At 37.1% G+C, this 16,699-nt stretch overlaps 1 protein-coding gene across 5 annotated transcripts in view; it reads left to right on the plus strand.

Moving 5' to 3' along the window:
• sbf1 (SET binding factor 1) overlaps nt 1-16,699 on the plus strand; it is a 189,171-nt gene that overhangs the window by 111,051 nt on the left and 61,421 nt on the right. For all 5 annotated transcript variants that reach the window (XM_059987144.1, XM_059987145.1, XM_059987147.1 and 2 more), the window contains 10 exons: nt 856-984; nt 1,481-1,579; nt 1,959-2,163; nt 2,601-2,713; nt 4,353-4,502; nt 5,514-5,582; nt 13,700-13,858; nt 14,692-14,951; nt 15,261-15,433; nt 16,079-16,152. In XM_059987144.1, the coding sequence (XP_059843127.1) occupies nt 856-984; nt 1,481-1,579; nt 1,959-2,163; nt 2,601-2,713; nt 4,353-4,502; nt 5,514-5,582; nt 13,700-13,858; nt 14,692-14,951; nt 15,261-15,433; nt 16,079-16,152 (1,431 nt within the window). The remainder of the gene's footprint in view (nt 1-855; nt 985-1,480; nt 1,580-1,958; nt 2,164-2,600; nt 2,714-4,352; nt 4,503-5,513; nt 5,583-13,699; nt 13,859-14,691; nt 14,952-15,260; nt 15,434-16,078; nt 16,153-16,699) is intronic.

The raw sequence follows: 16,699 nt of genomic DNA on the forward strand, positions 1-16,699 counted from the left end.
CTGTAAACTGTAGAGACCATTGTGCATGTAAGTAACAGGAAATCAACAGTTTCTGAGGTACTCAAACCACCCCATATGATATGAACAATCATTCCATAGTTAAATTACTTAGAACACATTTCTTTGCCATTCTGATGTTTGGACTGAACAACAACTGAACCTCTTGTTCATGTCTGTATGCTTTTCTGCATTGATTTGTTGATTAGGTATTTGCATTAACATACAAGTTTGCCTAATAAAGAGGCCACTGAGTGTATATCTTGCATATTTTACCAGTACATGGCATGAAGAATTAGTAACGATCACATGGTATGCAAGCAATCATGTTCACATAGTAAATGATCACATTGTGTACAGGTGACAGTGTATACATGCAATGTAGGCATTACAGTGACCCCACAGTGCAAGGTCTGTACATAGGAGTAGCAGTGGCCCGATGAGTATAGGTGTGAAATTGCCAAGACAGTACAGAAGGTATAGGTGCTGCGCACAGCCCACTGTATAAGGAGGTGGCAGTGACCCCATGATGCTGGTAGCCTCATTGGTGATGGTGACTCCATGTTTCAGGAAGCTAGAGAGAAGCAATGAACTGACTATGAAGGGAGCTAAGGAAATGTCAGTGAGTTTACAAAATCATGACACAGTTGAGAATAATTATGCAGTACAAGTTGTAAACAGGTGGACTGATACGGTTAAATGCTTCAGCAGTTTGGAGGGATTACTTGATAGTTCATGATAACTTTTAGAATGATCTGCAATTTATTGAAAAGTAGTTTGAATATCTTCAAGGTAACATTTATCAATTGTTGCTGGAATATTTTTTGGGCCTATAACTATTACTCTACACTGACACAGGTGGCCTTCTTGGCCCAAAGAGTATTGCTGGACGAAGAGTTTCTCACCAAAGTTCTTGATGGGATGGCTTTTGCGGGATTCATATCAGAAAGAGGCTCACCATATCGAGCATGTGATTTGTTTGATGAGGTAAGGCAAATTAATTTATCAGTTTAAGAGTGATTGTGAATTGTAATGCTGGGTTTGTAAATTTTGTGTTTGGAAAGTAACTGCACAGACTGGTTAATGCAAAGTTTGGGTTATTAATTGCCAGCTGCACAGCAGGTTACTGGAAGTTTTGATGTTAATGATCTACTTTCTGATAATTATAACTATCTTTTAGAGGGTAATGGAGGTTGAACCCATTTATCAATCTGCTCTTAGCTTGGACTGGTATAAAATATGGGAGGACACCTCAGTCTGACCAAATCCATCCCCAGCCCCTACCCAACCAGAAAATAAACGACTGATCCTGCCTTAACTTCTACGCATCTGAGTGTAAGGAGGCAAACTGGGCAGGCTATCTGCTTTATGTTGCCGGTTACACCTTGTTCCCTTTGCAGGTCTTATTATTCAGGACTGTTTGCATTTAACAGTTTGATTCTGACCTTTAAGGAGTGACACGTGTTTCTGTGATTGTTTACAGTTGGTAGCTAATGAAATAGAGAGAATACGATCAGAAGAGGGAAACCCACAGAAAGTTCTAAAGCACGTGAAGGAAATATCAGAAAAGCTTCATCGGAATGTACGTCCATGGTTGGAAAACATTTGTTAATTGATATGATAACTTGCCATGCTCTGGTGGAAAACAACTTAGATAATTTGCTGCTGGGAATTTGGAAGTTTGTGTCTGGTTGTGTTCTTATTTAGATTTAATGAGGACAGCAATATCAACATCAATTTTAAATTACTCATTAATTGTTTGGCAAAAAATCTGGTTTAAGATTTCACTTTTGTAATATTTATCCATTGAGACTTTAAAAAGACAGTTTACTCTTCTGGGCTTTAAGTGGATGAGGAGCTGCAAAATGTGCCATTTTCACAGGTTGTAGTTCAGTCTTTAATTTGGAAGACTGAGGCTAGAAGTCTTCAAGTTCACTATGTCACCTCTACCCTTCCATTAGGAGAACCCTTACCCAGCAGTCGCAATGCACAAAATACAGAAACCAACTGAGGGCTCCCACCTACGGTTGCAGCGAACCACCTTTCCTCAACTGGATGAAAGCATGGTGCAGTGGATCATTGACCAGGCCACAGCCAAACTAAAGAATGCTCCACCTGCTGTCAAAGCTGAGATGAAATGCATAGTGCCCATGGGTCCTCCAAGTGGTGAGTGTGTTGGAGGTCTTGGATCAGTGGTGAGCCTTCTACTGGCACTGGGGCCCGTGTGTTTATAATGATTTGGCTACAAGGGAACATGTCAATTTTTGATCCATCAAATGTTTACAGCATGATAAAGATTTGTACTGGCCCAGCTTTTGTGTGTGCAATCCAGTTCTATCCTTTAATCATTTCCTTTGGGTACTTTCTTTGAATGCCACAACATGACTGCTTTCACAGTCTTTCAAGCAGTAAGTTGGAGATCATATCCCATTTAATGAAAAAGTTGTCTTCTCACTATCTTTTGTTGATCACCTTAAATTTGTGTTGTCTGACCAATCTGTATCTTCAATGATGTGGGTGAGGGCAAAGTGAAAGCAAAAGAGGATGTTTGAAGACATTCACTACATAGAAAGGTTCTGAAAGAGTTTTTCTTTTATTTAAAGCTGCTGTCGTTGATCGAAATGGTATTGTCCTTGCCAACAGTGCCCGAAGGTTAGAGGTTGTCAGGAACTGCATTACCTACATATTTGAAAATAAAATGTTGGAGGCCAAAAAGGTAGTTTGATTTTCTGTTATCTAATTGTATCTTGCCTTTTTGAATACTTAATTGTCATGTGATGGCCATTAATATTTAGTTGTTTTGGAACTTGATGCTCATGCAAAGAGACTGGAGCAACTGATAAGACCTGTGGAAAACTGGTACAATGGTCCATTACAAGATGTTTTATGTGACTTGTGTCAGACGAAGTTAATGGAGTAGCTAAGAGGAAACTTCTCTACCTAATCCTATCTATATCAGGGTACTAGGAAGTTAGGAAAGATCATTCAGCAGTATCTGGGAGATACCTTGGGCTTTAAGTTACAAAAGTAAGTTAACTACCAGAGTACATATATGTTACCATGTGCAGCCTTGAGATTCATTTTCTTGTGGGCATTGTCAACAAATCTATAGAATACTAACTTTAACAGAATCAGTGACAGACCACCAACTAGGAAACTCAACCAGAGTGCAGGAGACAACAAACTGTGTAAATGAATGGAAGAAACAATAATAATAACTTTTTTAAAAAAGCAGTAAATGTCAAGAACATAAGATGAAGAGTCCTTGAAAGTGAGTCCATTGATTATGGGAATATTTCAGTGATGCACTGAGTGAATTTATCCCTTTTGGTTCAGGAACCTGATGGTTGAGGGATCGTAACTGTTCCTGAACCTGGTGGTGGGATTCCTGAGGTTCTTGTGCCTTTCTGATGACAGCAGCAAGAAGAGAGCCTGTCCTGGCTGGTGGGGGTCCCTGATGATGGATGCTGCTTTCCTGCAACAGTGTTTCATGTAGATGTGCTCTGTGGTTACTGAGGATGAGCGAGTGAGGCCTCAGTTGATCAGGGTCAAACACGGATATTGTGTCCTAGCTGTCTAGATATGCAAGCCTAGACAGTGTAATAATGACAGCAAGCTGTTGCCCATATGGCAAGCTCCCCTTCTCCATGCATCTGGTGAACCCAAAGGAATGGCAGACACCGATGCAGTTTGGTACCAGCAGTGTCACATGAGTTGCCAGTCAGTGTTGAACTCAATGTAGGAATACCTCAGGGACTCCAGTACCAAATTTTTCCCTTGTGGTTTACTCCCGAAGCCTTCCCCATGAGTGGGTATAGCTGCAAGATGGCAGAGGTTGAGATCAGAATTTTCCTTCTCCTAGATGAGCTGCCAACTATGGCTGATGAGCCCCATTTGCACAAAGCAACTAGTTTTCAGGTGCCAGTTACCCATCTTCCCCCTTCTTCTGTCAGTAGACACTGGTTTGGTGGGCTTAGTAGCTAAGCCACGTGTGAAGGCTAGGACCTGGACTTGGTTATCAGAGGCTATTTGAGGTGCACACCATTGGGAGCATTTAATAAGTAGTGGGAGCTTTTCCCCATTACCACCCCCTGTTATAACAACCTCAAGGAACTGGTTACTCAGAGCATGAGGTACTACAATGTCTTTTTTGAAAGTTGGTTGTAGAATTAGTTCTGAATAGTGGTGAGTGAAGTTGAAGTAAACTCCAGATTAGGAGCTTAATGGTTGTAGGGCAGTAACTCTTCCTGAATCTGGTGGTGTAGGACCTCCCACACGATAGTAAGAGCAGTTATCAGCTTTAAATGTAACCATTATTTATTTTATCAAATAATGTATTTTTTGTCTCTGTACAGTTATTACCTGCCGTGTTAAGAGCCCTTAAGGGACGTGCTGCTCGACAGTGCCTCACTGAAGAGTTGAATTTACATGTTCTGCAAAATAGAGCAGTCCTTGATCATCAGCAGTTTGACTATATTGTCCGGATGATGAACTGTGCATTGCAGGTACTTTGATTTTCTTCTCAAATGGCAATAGGCTGTTGAATTTTTTTTTAATCTCTGTCCTTGGGCCTCTTACTTACATTGCTGGTGAATTTGGTACTTTGTTTAGTTATTTGTTTTCTAAATGAAATAAGTCTCTGCAGTGTAAGCAGGCTTTTCCTCTGTGACAGAATCAGTCTGATTGGATCGGAGGAGACATTTAGTTCATCTTATAACATTTTTGTAGAGCTTTCTAAATAGCTATGGTGGTTTTCCTGCTGGGGTGCTTAGACCCAGGGACCACAGTCTAGGAATAAATGGTCAAAAAGAAATTTCATCACGCATTGAGAATCTTGGGAATTCTGTACAAAAAGCTGTGTACACTCAAGACCTGAGTGTATTCAGAATCCTCAAACACCATCCCTAATAGCATTGTTGGCATATTCACACTGCAGTGACTACAGTGATTCAAGAAGCAAGCTCACCACCACCACCTTCTCAAGGACAGTTAAGATTAGGCCCCTCAAGTCTGCCCCACCATTCAATATGGGCAGCATGGTAGCATAGCCGTTAGTTTAACACTATTACCTGGGTTCAATTCCCACCACAGTCTGTAAGGAGTCTCTACATTCTCCCCATGACCACTTTGGTTTCCTCTGGATGCTCTGGTTTTCCCTCACATTCCAAAAAACATACAGGTTAGTAAATTAATTGGTTGCAAGGGTATAATTGGGCTCTTTGAGCCAGAAGGGACTGTTACTGTGCTGTATCTGTAAGTAAGTAAAAGTGATGATGGCTGATCTAGACTGGCTTCAATGCCTTCTACGCCATTTCCCCTTTCTCCAGTTGGTTCCACTCTTAGCGTTTACCCTACTCCTCAGTTTTCCTTTTCAAATGGCAAATTTCTGATTTGTTAGAGGCAGTATTTTTTTCAGTATAAACCTTTATGCAGTCCCAGGCTTAGGAAAGGAGAGTTTGCAACAGGATTAGGGCTGCACAGGAATAATGATCTGAATTGATCCTTTTTTATTACAGGATTGCACACCATTGGATGAACATATAGTTGCAGCAGCTCTCCTCCCATTGGTTACAGCTTTCTGCAGAGTAAGTTTATGTGACGTGCATATCCAACACTGCACAATGAATAGTGGGCATTCACAGGCCAGTAGTATCGAGCCAACTTGAAAGTGCCAAATGCATGCATGAGTATCACATGTGAGAAGATGGACAAAGAAAGAGAGATCTGAGTGAGAAGGGCAGGTGGCTGAGAAGAGGAGGAATGGCCTGAATGCTTACACGGGACAGGGGTTGGAAAAGATCTGCTTGCAGGTTTGGAGGCATGTTAGCAGAGCAATTAGAGTGGCGCTATTACAACTCGGGCATCGGATTTCAGATTTCAGTCCTGGCATCCTCTATAAGGAATTTGGCTGTTCTCCCTGTGGAGTGCATGTGTTGATGGGTCCTCTGGTTTTCTCCCGCATCTAAAGACTGGGTAGGTTAATTGGCCATTGAAAATTGCCCCTTGATTAGGCTAGAGTTAAATAGGGATTGTCGGGGGGGGGGGGGGTGGGGACTGCTGAGCCATGCAGCTCAGAGGGCCAGAAGAGCCTGTTCTGTGCTATATCGCTAAATAAATAAATGCCCAGCTACCAAAATCTGGAAGCCAGCACAGAACTGACCATAAGAATTTGGAGTTATTGTTTCTGGCAGTTAGTGGATTCTGGTTATTTGGGCCATGAGTTAATCAGGGCAGTCATTCGTTTGAGACAACTCAAGGAACAAAAAGTAAGTTAAGAAAATAGCAGGGATTCCCTTTGTTTATTTGGGACACTATGCCTCTTAATCGGGTCAAGAGACTGTTGCTAAACAGTTTCTAACTAGAGTCTGTCACATGCACTTGGCTGTTAGACTTTTTTTTTCTTTTGATAATTATTCTTACTTTTTTTTCATATATAATTATTATAGGCTTGATTGATTAATGTACTTTTTTTGTTGATATTTAATAGGATATTGTTATCTTATTATTAATTTAATTTCAAGTCTATTGCACTTATAACCTATTCATTATTATGTTATGTTTTTTTATATATGAAATTCAATAAAAAGATTGAAAAAGAAAGAAAAGGTTGCAAGAAATAAGCAATAGGACAATTCTGAGCTGTTTTACTCACCACAGTTTCAAATATTCAGACTTGACGATACCAGAAATGGTAGGGAGTGAAAATGACACAATTTCACTACTTCAAGATAGGAATGATGGAAGTATTAATAGTCATCATAAATCTTCCAATGAAAATGAAGATTTGGAGGATGCAAACATGAGGAAATCTGCAGATGCTGGAAATTCAAACAACACGCACAAAATGCTGGTGGAACACAGCAGGCCAGGCAGCATCTATAAGGAGAAGCACTGTCGACGTTTCGGGCCGAGACCCTTCATCAGGACTAACTGAAAGGAGAGATACTAAGAGATTTGAAAGTAGATTTGGAGGATGCAGATGTCTAAAGCATGAATGCAGTCCATTATCTGCACTAGGTGTCTGCCCTGATTTTGTTCATTCACAGCCAATCGAAAGAACATTGCATATGAATTCCTCCATTGATAACTACTAGGAACTAATACACAGCATTGCAGTACTGTAAAGGTATTAGCAGAGTTCCAATTTGTATAGCATTTCATTTAACTATACAGATTGTTACCTAGTTAAATAGTAGCTTGTTGGGGGACATCACGTGATGACGCAGGATCGAGACATGGAAATCCAGCTCTCCCGTAAAAACCAATAAAACAAAGTTTAAGTGAAGAAGAGTTAATAAATACTTTCTAGAAACTACTTATAAACAATTCAGGACTATCTTTAGATATGCCTCCTAAACAGAAACAGAAGAGAATTACTACTTTGAAGACACCGTGAGTTGGCGGGGAAAGAGGCCCGGCCGTTTTGGCGGAGCCTCTTACTCAAATTGGATCTCTTCCTGGCGAAGTACATGTCGCCTCCGATGGTGCAGGGCAGGAGGCTGCGACAATATCAATGGTCTCTAAGAAGAAACAGCGGGAGCTGTGCATGCGTGAAGAAGTGAGTATGCACAAACAGGTGCAAACAAAACTACAAATTCCAACTGCGACTGGAAGTGAAAATGAAGGTGAATCGGAAGTAGAATCAGACTCTCTGGAAAACACAGATGATGAAGAAGAAGAAGAACAGGAGGAAATTAAAGGTGGAAAACTTTCTGGAGATGTAAGAAAAGCCCTGATACAAATAATACATAAATTAAAAGTAATAAAAACAGATATTAGAAATGTGAAGATTACGCTTGATAAGGTGGTGGAAAAACAAAAGAAAATGGACAAGAAAGTTTAAAAAGTTGGAAGAAAAAATGGGAGACAACACTGAAAGAATGGACAAGATGGAAGATAATATCCTTGCCTGGACATTAGAAAGAAAACAGTTGTTGGAAAAAGTAGATGTGCTCGAAAATTTGAGCAAACGAAACAATATTAAGATTGTTGGTCTTAAAGAAGGTATAGAGGGAGAAGATTCAATAAAATTCTTGCAAAAATGGATTCTGGAAATCTTGGAAATGGAAGAGGGAAGTCAGTTAATTGAAATCGAAAGGGCTCATAGAGCTTTAAGACCAAAGCCCCAACAAGATCAAAATCCACGATCAATCTTGATAAAATGTTTAAGATATCAAGGTAAAGATCTTGAAGGCAGCTGCTCAAGGTGCCAGAAAGAGATATGGGCCATTGATGATAGAAGGGAGAAGAGTTCTTTTTTATCCTGATATAAGTTACGACCTTTTGAGGAGACGGAAGGAATTTAATTCAGTGATAAAAATCTTATGGGAAAAGGGTTATAAATTCATATTGAGCTACCCAGCAACACTGATCATTTTTTTGGATGATGAAGAAAGAAGATTTTTTACTGATCGTCAGAAAGCAGAGGAGTTTGTACAAGAACTTCCTAATATTCGCGAGATGCGGTAAAGAATTATGGAAATGAAATGGATTAAAGATGAAGATTGAGATAGGGATTGGATTTGATGGACATTTATGAGTAGAAGAATATACAAATATACTTTAAGTATATGATAGAAGGAGAACAAGATTTAAAAAAATTGAGGAATATTAATTGGGAGTAGAGATATTAATTTTTTTCTTCACTTATATATTTTTTTATTACGGGGAGCTGGAGGAGCTTCTGATCGATTGCTGTGGGATTCACATGTGTAATCATGGCGATTGCCATGACCCGTAAAACAGAGGGGGATAATGTTGTGTTTTTATTCATTCACAACATTAGTGGGGGGGGGGGATATTTTGTTTTTTTTTCTTTATTATCTATTTTTCTTTTTTTTTGCCTGGATGATTGGAGGGGGAAACATATAGCAACATGGAGAATTTTACAGAGATTCCCCAAGGTATTATGAATGACTAATTTACTCAATTTTTAAAGTTTTAATGTTAATGGGCTTAATGGACCTGTGAAAAGAAAAAGAGTTTTAACATATATTAAGAAAATGAAAGGAGATATAGCTTTTTTTTGCAGGAAACACATTTAACAGAGTCAGAACATCAGAAATTAAAGAGAGATTGGGTTGGAAGTGTTAGTGCAGCTTCATTTAATTTAAAGTCAAGGGGAGTTGCAATTTTGGTTAATAAAACCTTACCAATTAAAATATAAAACGTACTAATTGATTCTGTGGGGAGATATGTGACCATACATTGTCAAATCTTTTCAGAATTATGGACTCTCATGAACATTTATGCTCCAAATGAAAATGATGCAAAATTCATATAAGAAGTCTTTTAGAATTTGGCCGATGCACATGATAAAATATTAATAGGTGGCGATATTAACTTTTGTTTAGACCCAGTTTTAGATAGGTCAACTAAGGCTGTTACAAAATCCAAAGTAATAAAGCTAACTTTATCATTGATGAAAGACTTAAATTTGATTGATATATGGAGAAGAATTAATCCAAGAGAAAGAGATTATTCATTTTATTCAAATAGACATAAAACTTTTTCAAGGATTTATTTCTTCCTATTATCAACGAATATTCAGGATAGAGTGAAAAGTGTGAAATATAAAGTGAGAATACTGTCAGATCATTCCCCTTTGATAATGACAATGATAATGATGGATAAGGAGGAATTGATTTACAGATGGAGAGTTAATTCAATTTTACTAAAGCATCAAGATTTTTGTGATTTTATGAAAAAACATCTTTTTTTTGGATTCAAACTCATATTCAGTTGATGATAAATTTATATTATGGGAAGCGATGAAAGCATATCTGAGGAGTCAGAAAATAAGTTATACTTCTAAAATTAAGAAGGAATATATGATAGAAATAGATCAATTAGAAAAAGAGATTACAAAATTAGAAAAAGAATCCCAAAGATATATGACAGAAGAAAAATGAAGACAACTTGTCAATATAAGTTACAATATAATATACAATATAATACACTCCAGACATATCGAACAGAAAAAGTAATTATGAGAACTAAACAGAGATATTACGAATTAGGTGAAAGATCACACAAGATTCTTGCTTGGCAGTTGAAAACAGAGCAGGCTTCCAAAACAATAAATGCTATTAGAACAAGTGCAAATAAAATTACTTATAAACCTTTAAAACTTAATGAAACTTTTAAAAAATTTACTCCGAATTATATCAATCAGAATCACAAAATGAGGTTGCTGAGATGGAAAAATTTTTATCACGAGTAACTCTTCCAAAATTGAATTTGGAAGAACAGAAAGGATTAGATATGCCCTTTACATTAAAAGAGGTTGAAGAAGCTTTAGGATCACTCCCGAGTAACAAGTCTCCAGGAAAAGAGGGTTTTCCGCCTGAATTTTATAAAAAAATTTATTATTAATCCCTCCCTTTATGGAGTTAATATATCAAGCGGAAAGAACACATAAACTTCCACAATCTTTTTGGACAGCGATCCTAATATATTGCCAAAAAAAGATAATCCTTTAAAACCAACATCATATAGGCCTATTTCTTTGTTGAATATGGATTATAAAATAATAGCAAAAATTTTATCTAGTAGATTACCTAAATATTTACCAAAATTAATACATATGGATCAAACAGGCTTCATTAAAAATAGACAATCGGCAGATAATGTCACTCGGTTACTTAGCATAATTCATCTGGTACAAAAGAAGGAGGAAATGAGTGTGGCAGTTGCTTTGGATGCAGAAAAAGCATTTGATAGATTGGAATGGGACTTTTTATTTAAGGTATTGGAAAAATATGGGTTAGGAAAATCTTTTATAAAATGGATTAAAACCTTAAATACTAGTCCCAAAGCTAAAGTAGTGACATGGTCAAATTTCAACATCATTCCAGTTAACAAGGTCAACTAGACAAGGCTGTCCATTATCACTTGCCCTATTTGTATTGGCGATAGAACCATTAGCTGAGTTAATTAGAACAGATCCAGATATTGTGGGCTTCAGAGTTAACCAGGAGGAATATAAGATTAATTTATTTGCTGATGATGTTCTGATTTATTTAACAAATCCATTGCATTCATTGCATAAATTATCTTTTGGATTGGAAGAATATGGGAAAATATCAGGGTATAAAGTAAACTGGGATAGAAGTGAAATTTTACCCCTTACTAAAGGAGATTATAGTCAATGTCGATTAGTAACTCAATTTAGATGGCTGACAAGTATAAGAGTCGATAATTATATAAAGAATTTATATAAATTAAATTATTTGCCGTTATTGAAAAAAATACAAGATCTTGATAAATGGATGATGTTACCAATAACATTAGTAGGCAGAGTTAATGCTGTAAAAATGAATATATTTCCTAGATTACAATATTTATTCCAAACATTACCAATACAACTGCCCCAGAAGTTTTTTCAAAAGTTGAATAAATGTGTGAGGAAGTTTCTTTGGAAAGGTAAGATGTCAAGAATATCGTTGGAAAAATTGACATGTAAATTTGACCTAGGAGGGTTACAACTCCCAAATTTTAAGAATTACTGTAAAGCAAATCAACTTAGATTTATTGCATCCTTTTTTGATGAAGAAAAACTGGCATGGATTAAAATAGAGTTAGATAAGAAAGGAGAAAATATACCAGAAGATTTTTATATATAAATGGGAATCCAAATGGATACGGGAAAAGAAAGAACCTTTTATATTAAAACTTTTGATTGATTTATGGAATAAGGTAAATGTGGATGATGAGATAAAGAAATCTTTATTAGCAAAGAGAACCCTAATTCAAAATAGACTTATTCCTTTTACAATGGATAATCAACTTTTATATAACTGGTTTCAAAAAGGGATCAGATATATAGGTGACTGTTTTGAAGGAGGTATATTGATGTCGTTTGATCAATTAAAGAATAAATATAAAATATCAAATAACACTCTTTTCTGTTATTTTCAATTGAAGGCCTATTTAAGAGATAAACTGGGTCAAACAATGTAAATGCCAAAACCTAATGAAATAGAAACTTTAATTCAAAAAGGAAAAATTTAAAAATTTACATCTTGTATGTATAATTTGATTCAAAAACAGACAATTAAACCAGGAATTCATGTCAAGACAAAAATGGGAAACTGATTTGAATATTAAAATTGATGAAAAAAATTGGTCAAGACAATGTCTTGATAGTATGACAAGTACAATAAATGCCCGACTTAGACTAGTACAATAAATTTTTTACATCAATTATATATTACACCACAAAAAATAAATAGATTAAACCCAAATTTATCTGACCAATGTTTCCGATGTAATCAAGAAATCAGTACTTTTTTACACTCTACTTGGTCTTGTTTTAAAATTCAACCTTTTTGGATAAATCTAAGACTTTTACTGGAACAAATTATTGGAATACAACTTCCACGTTGCCCAATATTATTTTTATTAGGCGATATTGAAGGGGTAATAACGAAACCTAAATTGAATAAATATCAGAAACAATTTATAAAAATTGCATTGACAGTAGCCAGAAAAGCTATTGCATTTACTTGGAAATCAGATTCATACTTAACTATGGACCGTTGGAATAATGAAATATATAGCTGCATTCCACTTGAAAAAATTACTTATAATTTAAGAAATGAATATGATATATTTTTGAATATTTGGCACCCCTATCTACAAAAGATAGGATTAAATATATAGGTCGTTTGAAGATAAAATTATTAATTATTTGGGGGAAAAAAAGATATGTACTAAAGTTATTTTGAACTCCATGGAGCATGTGGGGATCTGATATCCAGGCAATCCTTCTTTCTTTTTCTCTTTCTTCTTTTTTTTTAGGCAGGGATGTTAAGGGGGAAAGGTTAAGGGGAGGGGGAGGACTAATATTAATTTTCATTACTCTATTATTCTATTCATTGTATGCAATTCTCTTAAAAATTTAATTAAAAATATATATTAAAAAAGTAGCTTGTCTTTTGACTATTTCCATGAAACTTTGGCTGATTCAAGTCAAGTCAACTTTTATTGTCATTTTGACCGTAACTGCTGATACAATGCATAGTAAAAATGAGACAACGTTTTTCAGGACCATGATGTTACATGACACAGTACAAAAACTAGACTGAACTACGTAATAAAAAAAAAACAGAGAAAACTACACTAGACTACAGACCTACACTGGACTGCATAAAGTGCACAAAAACAGTGCAGGCATTACAATAAATAATAAACAGGACAGTAGGGCAAGGTGTCAGTCCAGGCTTCGGGTATTGAGGAGTCTGATAGCTTGGGGGAAGAAACTGTTACATAGTCTGGTCGTGAGAGCCCGAATGCTTCGGAGCCTTTTCCCAGACGGCAGGAGGGAGAAGAGATTGTATTAGGGGTGCATGGGGTCCTTCATAATGCTGTTTCCTTTGTGGATGCAGCATGTAGTGTAAATGTCCGTGATGGCAGGAAGGGAGAGCCCGATAATCTTCTCAGCTGACCTCACTATCCGCTGCAGGGTCTTGTGATCCGAGATCGTGCAATTGGTGTAACATCTTAATTGGACTAAAAAGTACTGGTCTTGATGTGTCTCTATTAGCCTGAATACACTGTATAGAATTTGATTTAGCTCCAATAAAGGCAATTTTTAAGCACAAGATGTTGGTTATGACTGTGGCATTAAAAATTATTCCATAGATCCAAACAGTGATTCTGTATTTTACAGTATTTTAATCATGTACTTCAATGTTTGCAGAAACTGGGGTCTGGTGTTACACAGTTCGCATACAGCTGTGTGCAGGATCATCTGGTATGGACTAATCTTCAGTTCTGGGAAGCCATGTTTTACAGTGATGTACAGAATCATATCCGAGCATTGTATTTGGAAATGGATAGTGATCATCTCTCAGAAACAGTAAGTAGCTCCGTGAACACTGACTGCTGCTCCCACTGGTCATAGCTGATTAGGGAATCCATGATGGATATCAAGTCACTGATCAGTGCTTATTTTGACTACTGTTCATCCAAAATGCACCCTACCCAAGATTTTGACAAACATGACATTGTGTCCTTCTGCACTCTGACCATTTTCATAAGAGTTCAACCCTAATCAACCGTTCTCCAACCAATCATTGCTTATGTAATTTAAGTTCAGCAATCTGATGGAGAGCAGTCATTCACAAAGTGGTAGTGAAACCCTAATCTGTAGAGTTGTTCTGTCACTGATAGTAAAATTGTCAGCTGTAGGATATTGAAACATTCAGTCAGAGCTGATGGTCATGTAAAGAGACTGTGTGAAACCTTAATCTAACCCAAGATTCACTCCCTGACGATGAAACTGAACCATATCAGATCAATTATGAGAAAGTGGCAAGAGTGCATGTGGCCAGTTGATCGAGTATTGAACTGATTGGGCCTCCTATGTGTGGGAGGCACTTTCATTAGGGTGAGAGCTTTCACAGGTGCGTGTTTTTCATCTCGGGGAACCTGGTTTTTAGCTCCCACATTACAGGTAGCCCAGTGTGTACCGTTATTAACATGAATCAATAAAAAAGGTGTAAGCCTACTAAGTTGTTGTTGCTGTATGCAAACGTAACAGATATCAAATTTCTATTAGAGATTACTTGCACAGACAAAGAAACTCGCAAAACGAATGATGTTAATGTTAGAGAAAAAAATTGTTATAATTATGAGATATTGAGGTAATGAAAGATATTCTGAGCATTCAGCCATTCTGTTGTTTTGCAGGGTTCTGTCAATGGTGAGGGAGAGCAGAGGTCAGCACTGCAGGTAGCAGCAGAACAGTTACGTATGTGGCCAACATACTGTAAAGAGAAACAGCAAGAACTAATCGATAAAGAAGAGAGCACAGTATATAGTCAGGCTATTCACTATGGCAATCGTCTCACTTACCTGCTCCTGCCACTTGACACCAGCAAGAATCGCCTTCTTCGTTCTACAGCAATTGGAGACATGGAGAGTGTCAGCAACAGCTTTGTAACAAACAGGTAAGGACCAGCTCACTTGTGTTTTGTTGTTACATGTCTGTAGGTGGGTACTCATTGACAGTGAAACAGCAACCTGTGCTATTAATTAAACTGAGTCAATGAAACCCTGTTATTCAGACAATGAAATTCTTTTTCATTCGTGGTGGAATTGAAATGTGAAGCACTTCACAGTTTAAGGGGAAATCTCATAAACAGTAGTGCTCCAAATCTAAATTGTTTTCTACCAGACAATCCTGCTTTCTCTCAGTATATGTGGCTGAATTGATGCAGTGTTACTGTGTTCTACACTAATTGTTCCTTGATCTGCAGTATTGCAGGCAGTGTGGCTGAGAGCTATGATACTGAAAGTGGATTTGAGGACGCAGAGACTTCTGATGTGGCAAATTCAGTTGTTCGGTTCATCAACAGATTTGTGGATAAAGTGTGCACAGAGAGTGGTGTCAGTAGTGACCACCTCAAAGCACTTCATGCGAATTTACCAGGTGAGCTGTTATTTCTTGTCTGGAATGTTTGCTGTGAGTTGGGTTCAGGATCATGGATGGTGGACAGGTGCTCAAAATTTCTATATTCATCAGGAATAAGCTGTTCTGCCTAACAATTAGACTTCCCTTGTTAAGCAAACTAGAAGGTTTTAATTTCCCAATAATCATGCTGTGGTTGCTTGGAAGTGTTTGAAGCCGCAGTTTAGAGAGATCTTAACTCTGTACCTAACGTGTGCTGGTTGAGTTTGATGGCTCAGAGTAGAAAGATTTTAATGGAAAAATCTGTCCAGACTGTTCTTCTATATTCAAAGTACATGTTTATTATCAAAGTATATATACCATATACAACTTTGAAATTCATCTTCTTGCAAACTCAGAAAAAAGAAACATAATAGAATCCATGAAAAACCACACACAACAAAGACCATGCTGTGGTATCACTGTAGTCTCTAGTCTTGTTATACATTGTGGATATAAATTTTGCAGCTTCAACTCTTCATTTTATTATTTTCAAGCTGGTTATTCTAAATTGGATATCCATGTCCCCTCCTAGATCTCCCCCTCAACCATTGAAATTATTTTCTGTCCACTCACTTCATTCCCTGGTCTGATGTACAAGGTAACTATTTATATTATATTTTACAGACATTGTGCAAATGCACATCGAGACACTAGATGCTGTTCATCGAGAAAGCAAGCGCTTGCCTCCCATTCAGAAAGTGAGTATATTGTCAGTTCATGGTAATCTATCTGTCCTCCATACTACTGTACCAGCCATTCCAGGTTCTAATTTTGACAGAACTTGGAATCAGGAACTTCTGATCTTTAATGTTAAAGAGCAGCGTTAAGGAGAAATTGATGATATTTCTACAAATAACTTCTTTTTGCTGGAAGCTAAATTGAATTAAAGACAATAATCAAAGTTCAGAGTAAAACTTATTATTATCAGAGTACATGTGTATCCCCACATGTACATGTGTATACACATGTGTATCCCCTGAGATTCTCTTACTGTGGGCATACTTAGCAAATCTATAGAATCAGAAACATAGATCAACATTGTGAATTGTAAGTGGTTGGAAAACACTACTCTTCACTAAGCTGGATTTGTGCTCCTGCTGCAATAGAATAAAGAAGTTGTGAATTAGTACATTAGTTGTTGATTCCTACTTTATGTACTAATCTGAAACACAACTGACAACAATCTGTTTGAGCAGAGATTTATAGCAGTATGTATGTTGGTTTGAAAGTGGCCTACAAATGGTA

The sequence above is a fragment of the Hypanus sabinus genome, chromosome 13 (assembly GCF_030144855.1).
Source record: "Hypanus sabinus isolate sHypSab1 chromosome 13, sHypSab1.hap1, whole genome shotgun sequence".
Lineage (NCBI taxonomy): Eukaryota > Metazoa > Chordata > Chondrichthyes > Myliobatiformes > Dasyatidae > Hypanus > Hypanus sabinus.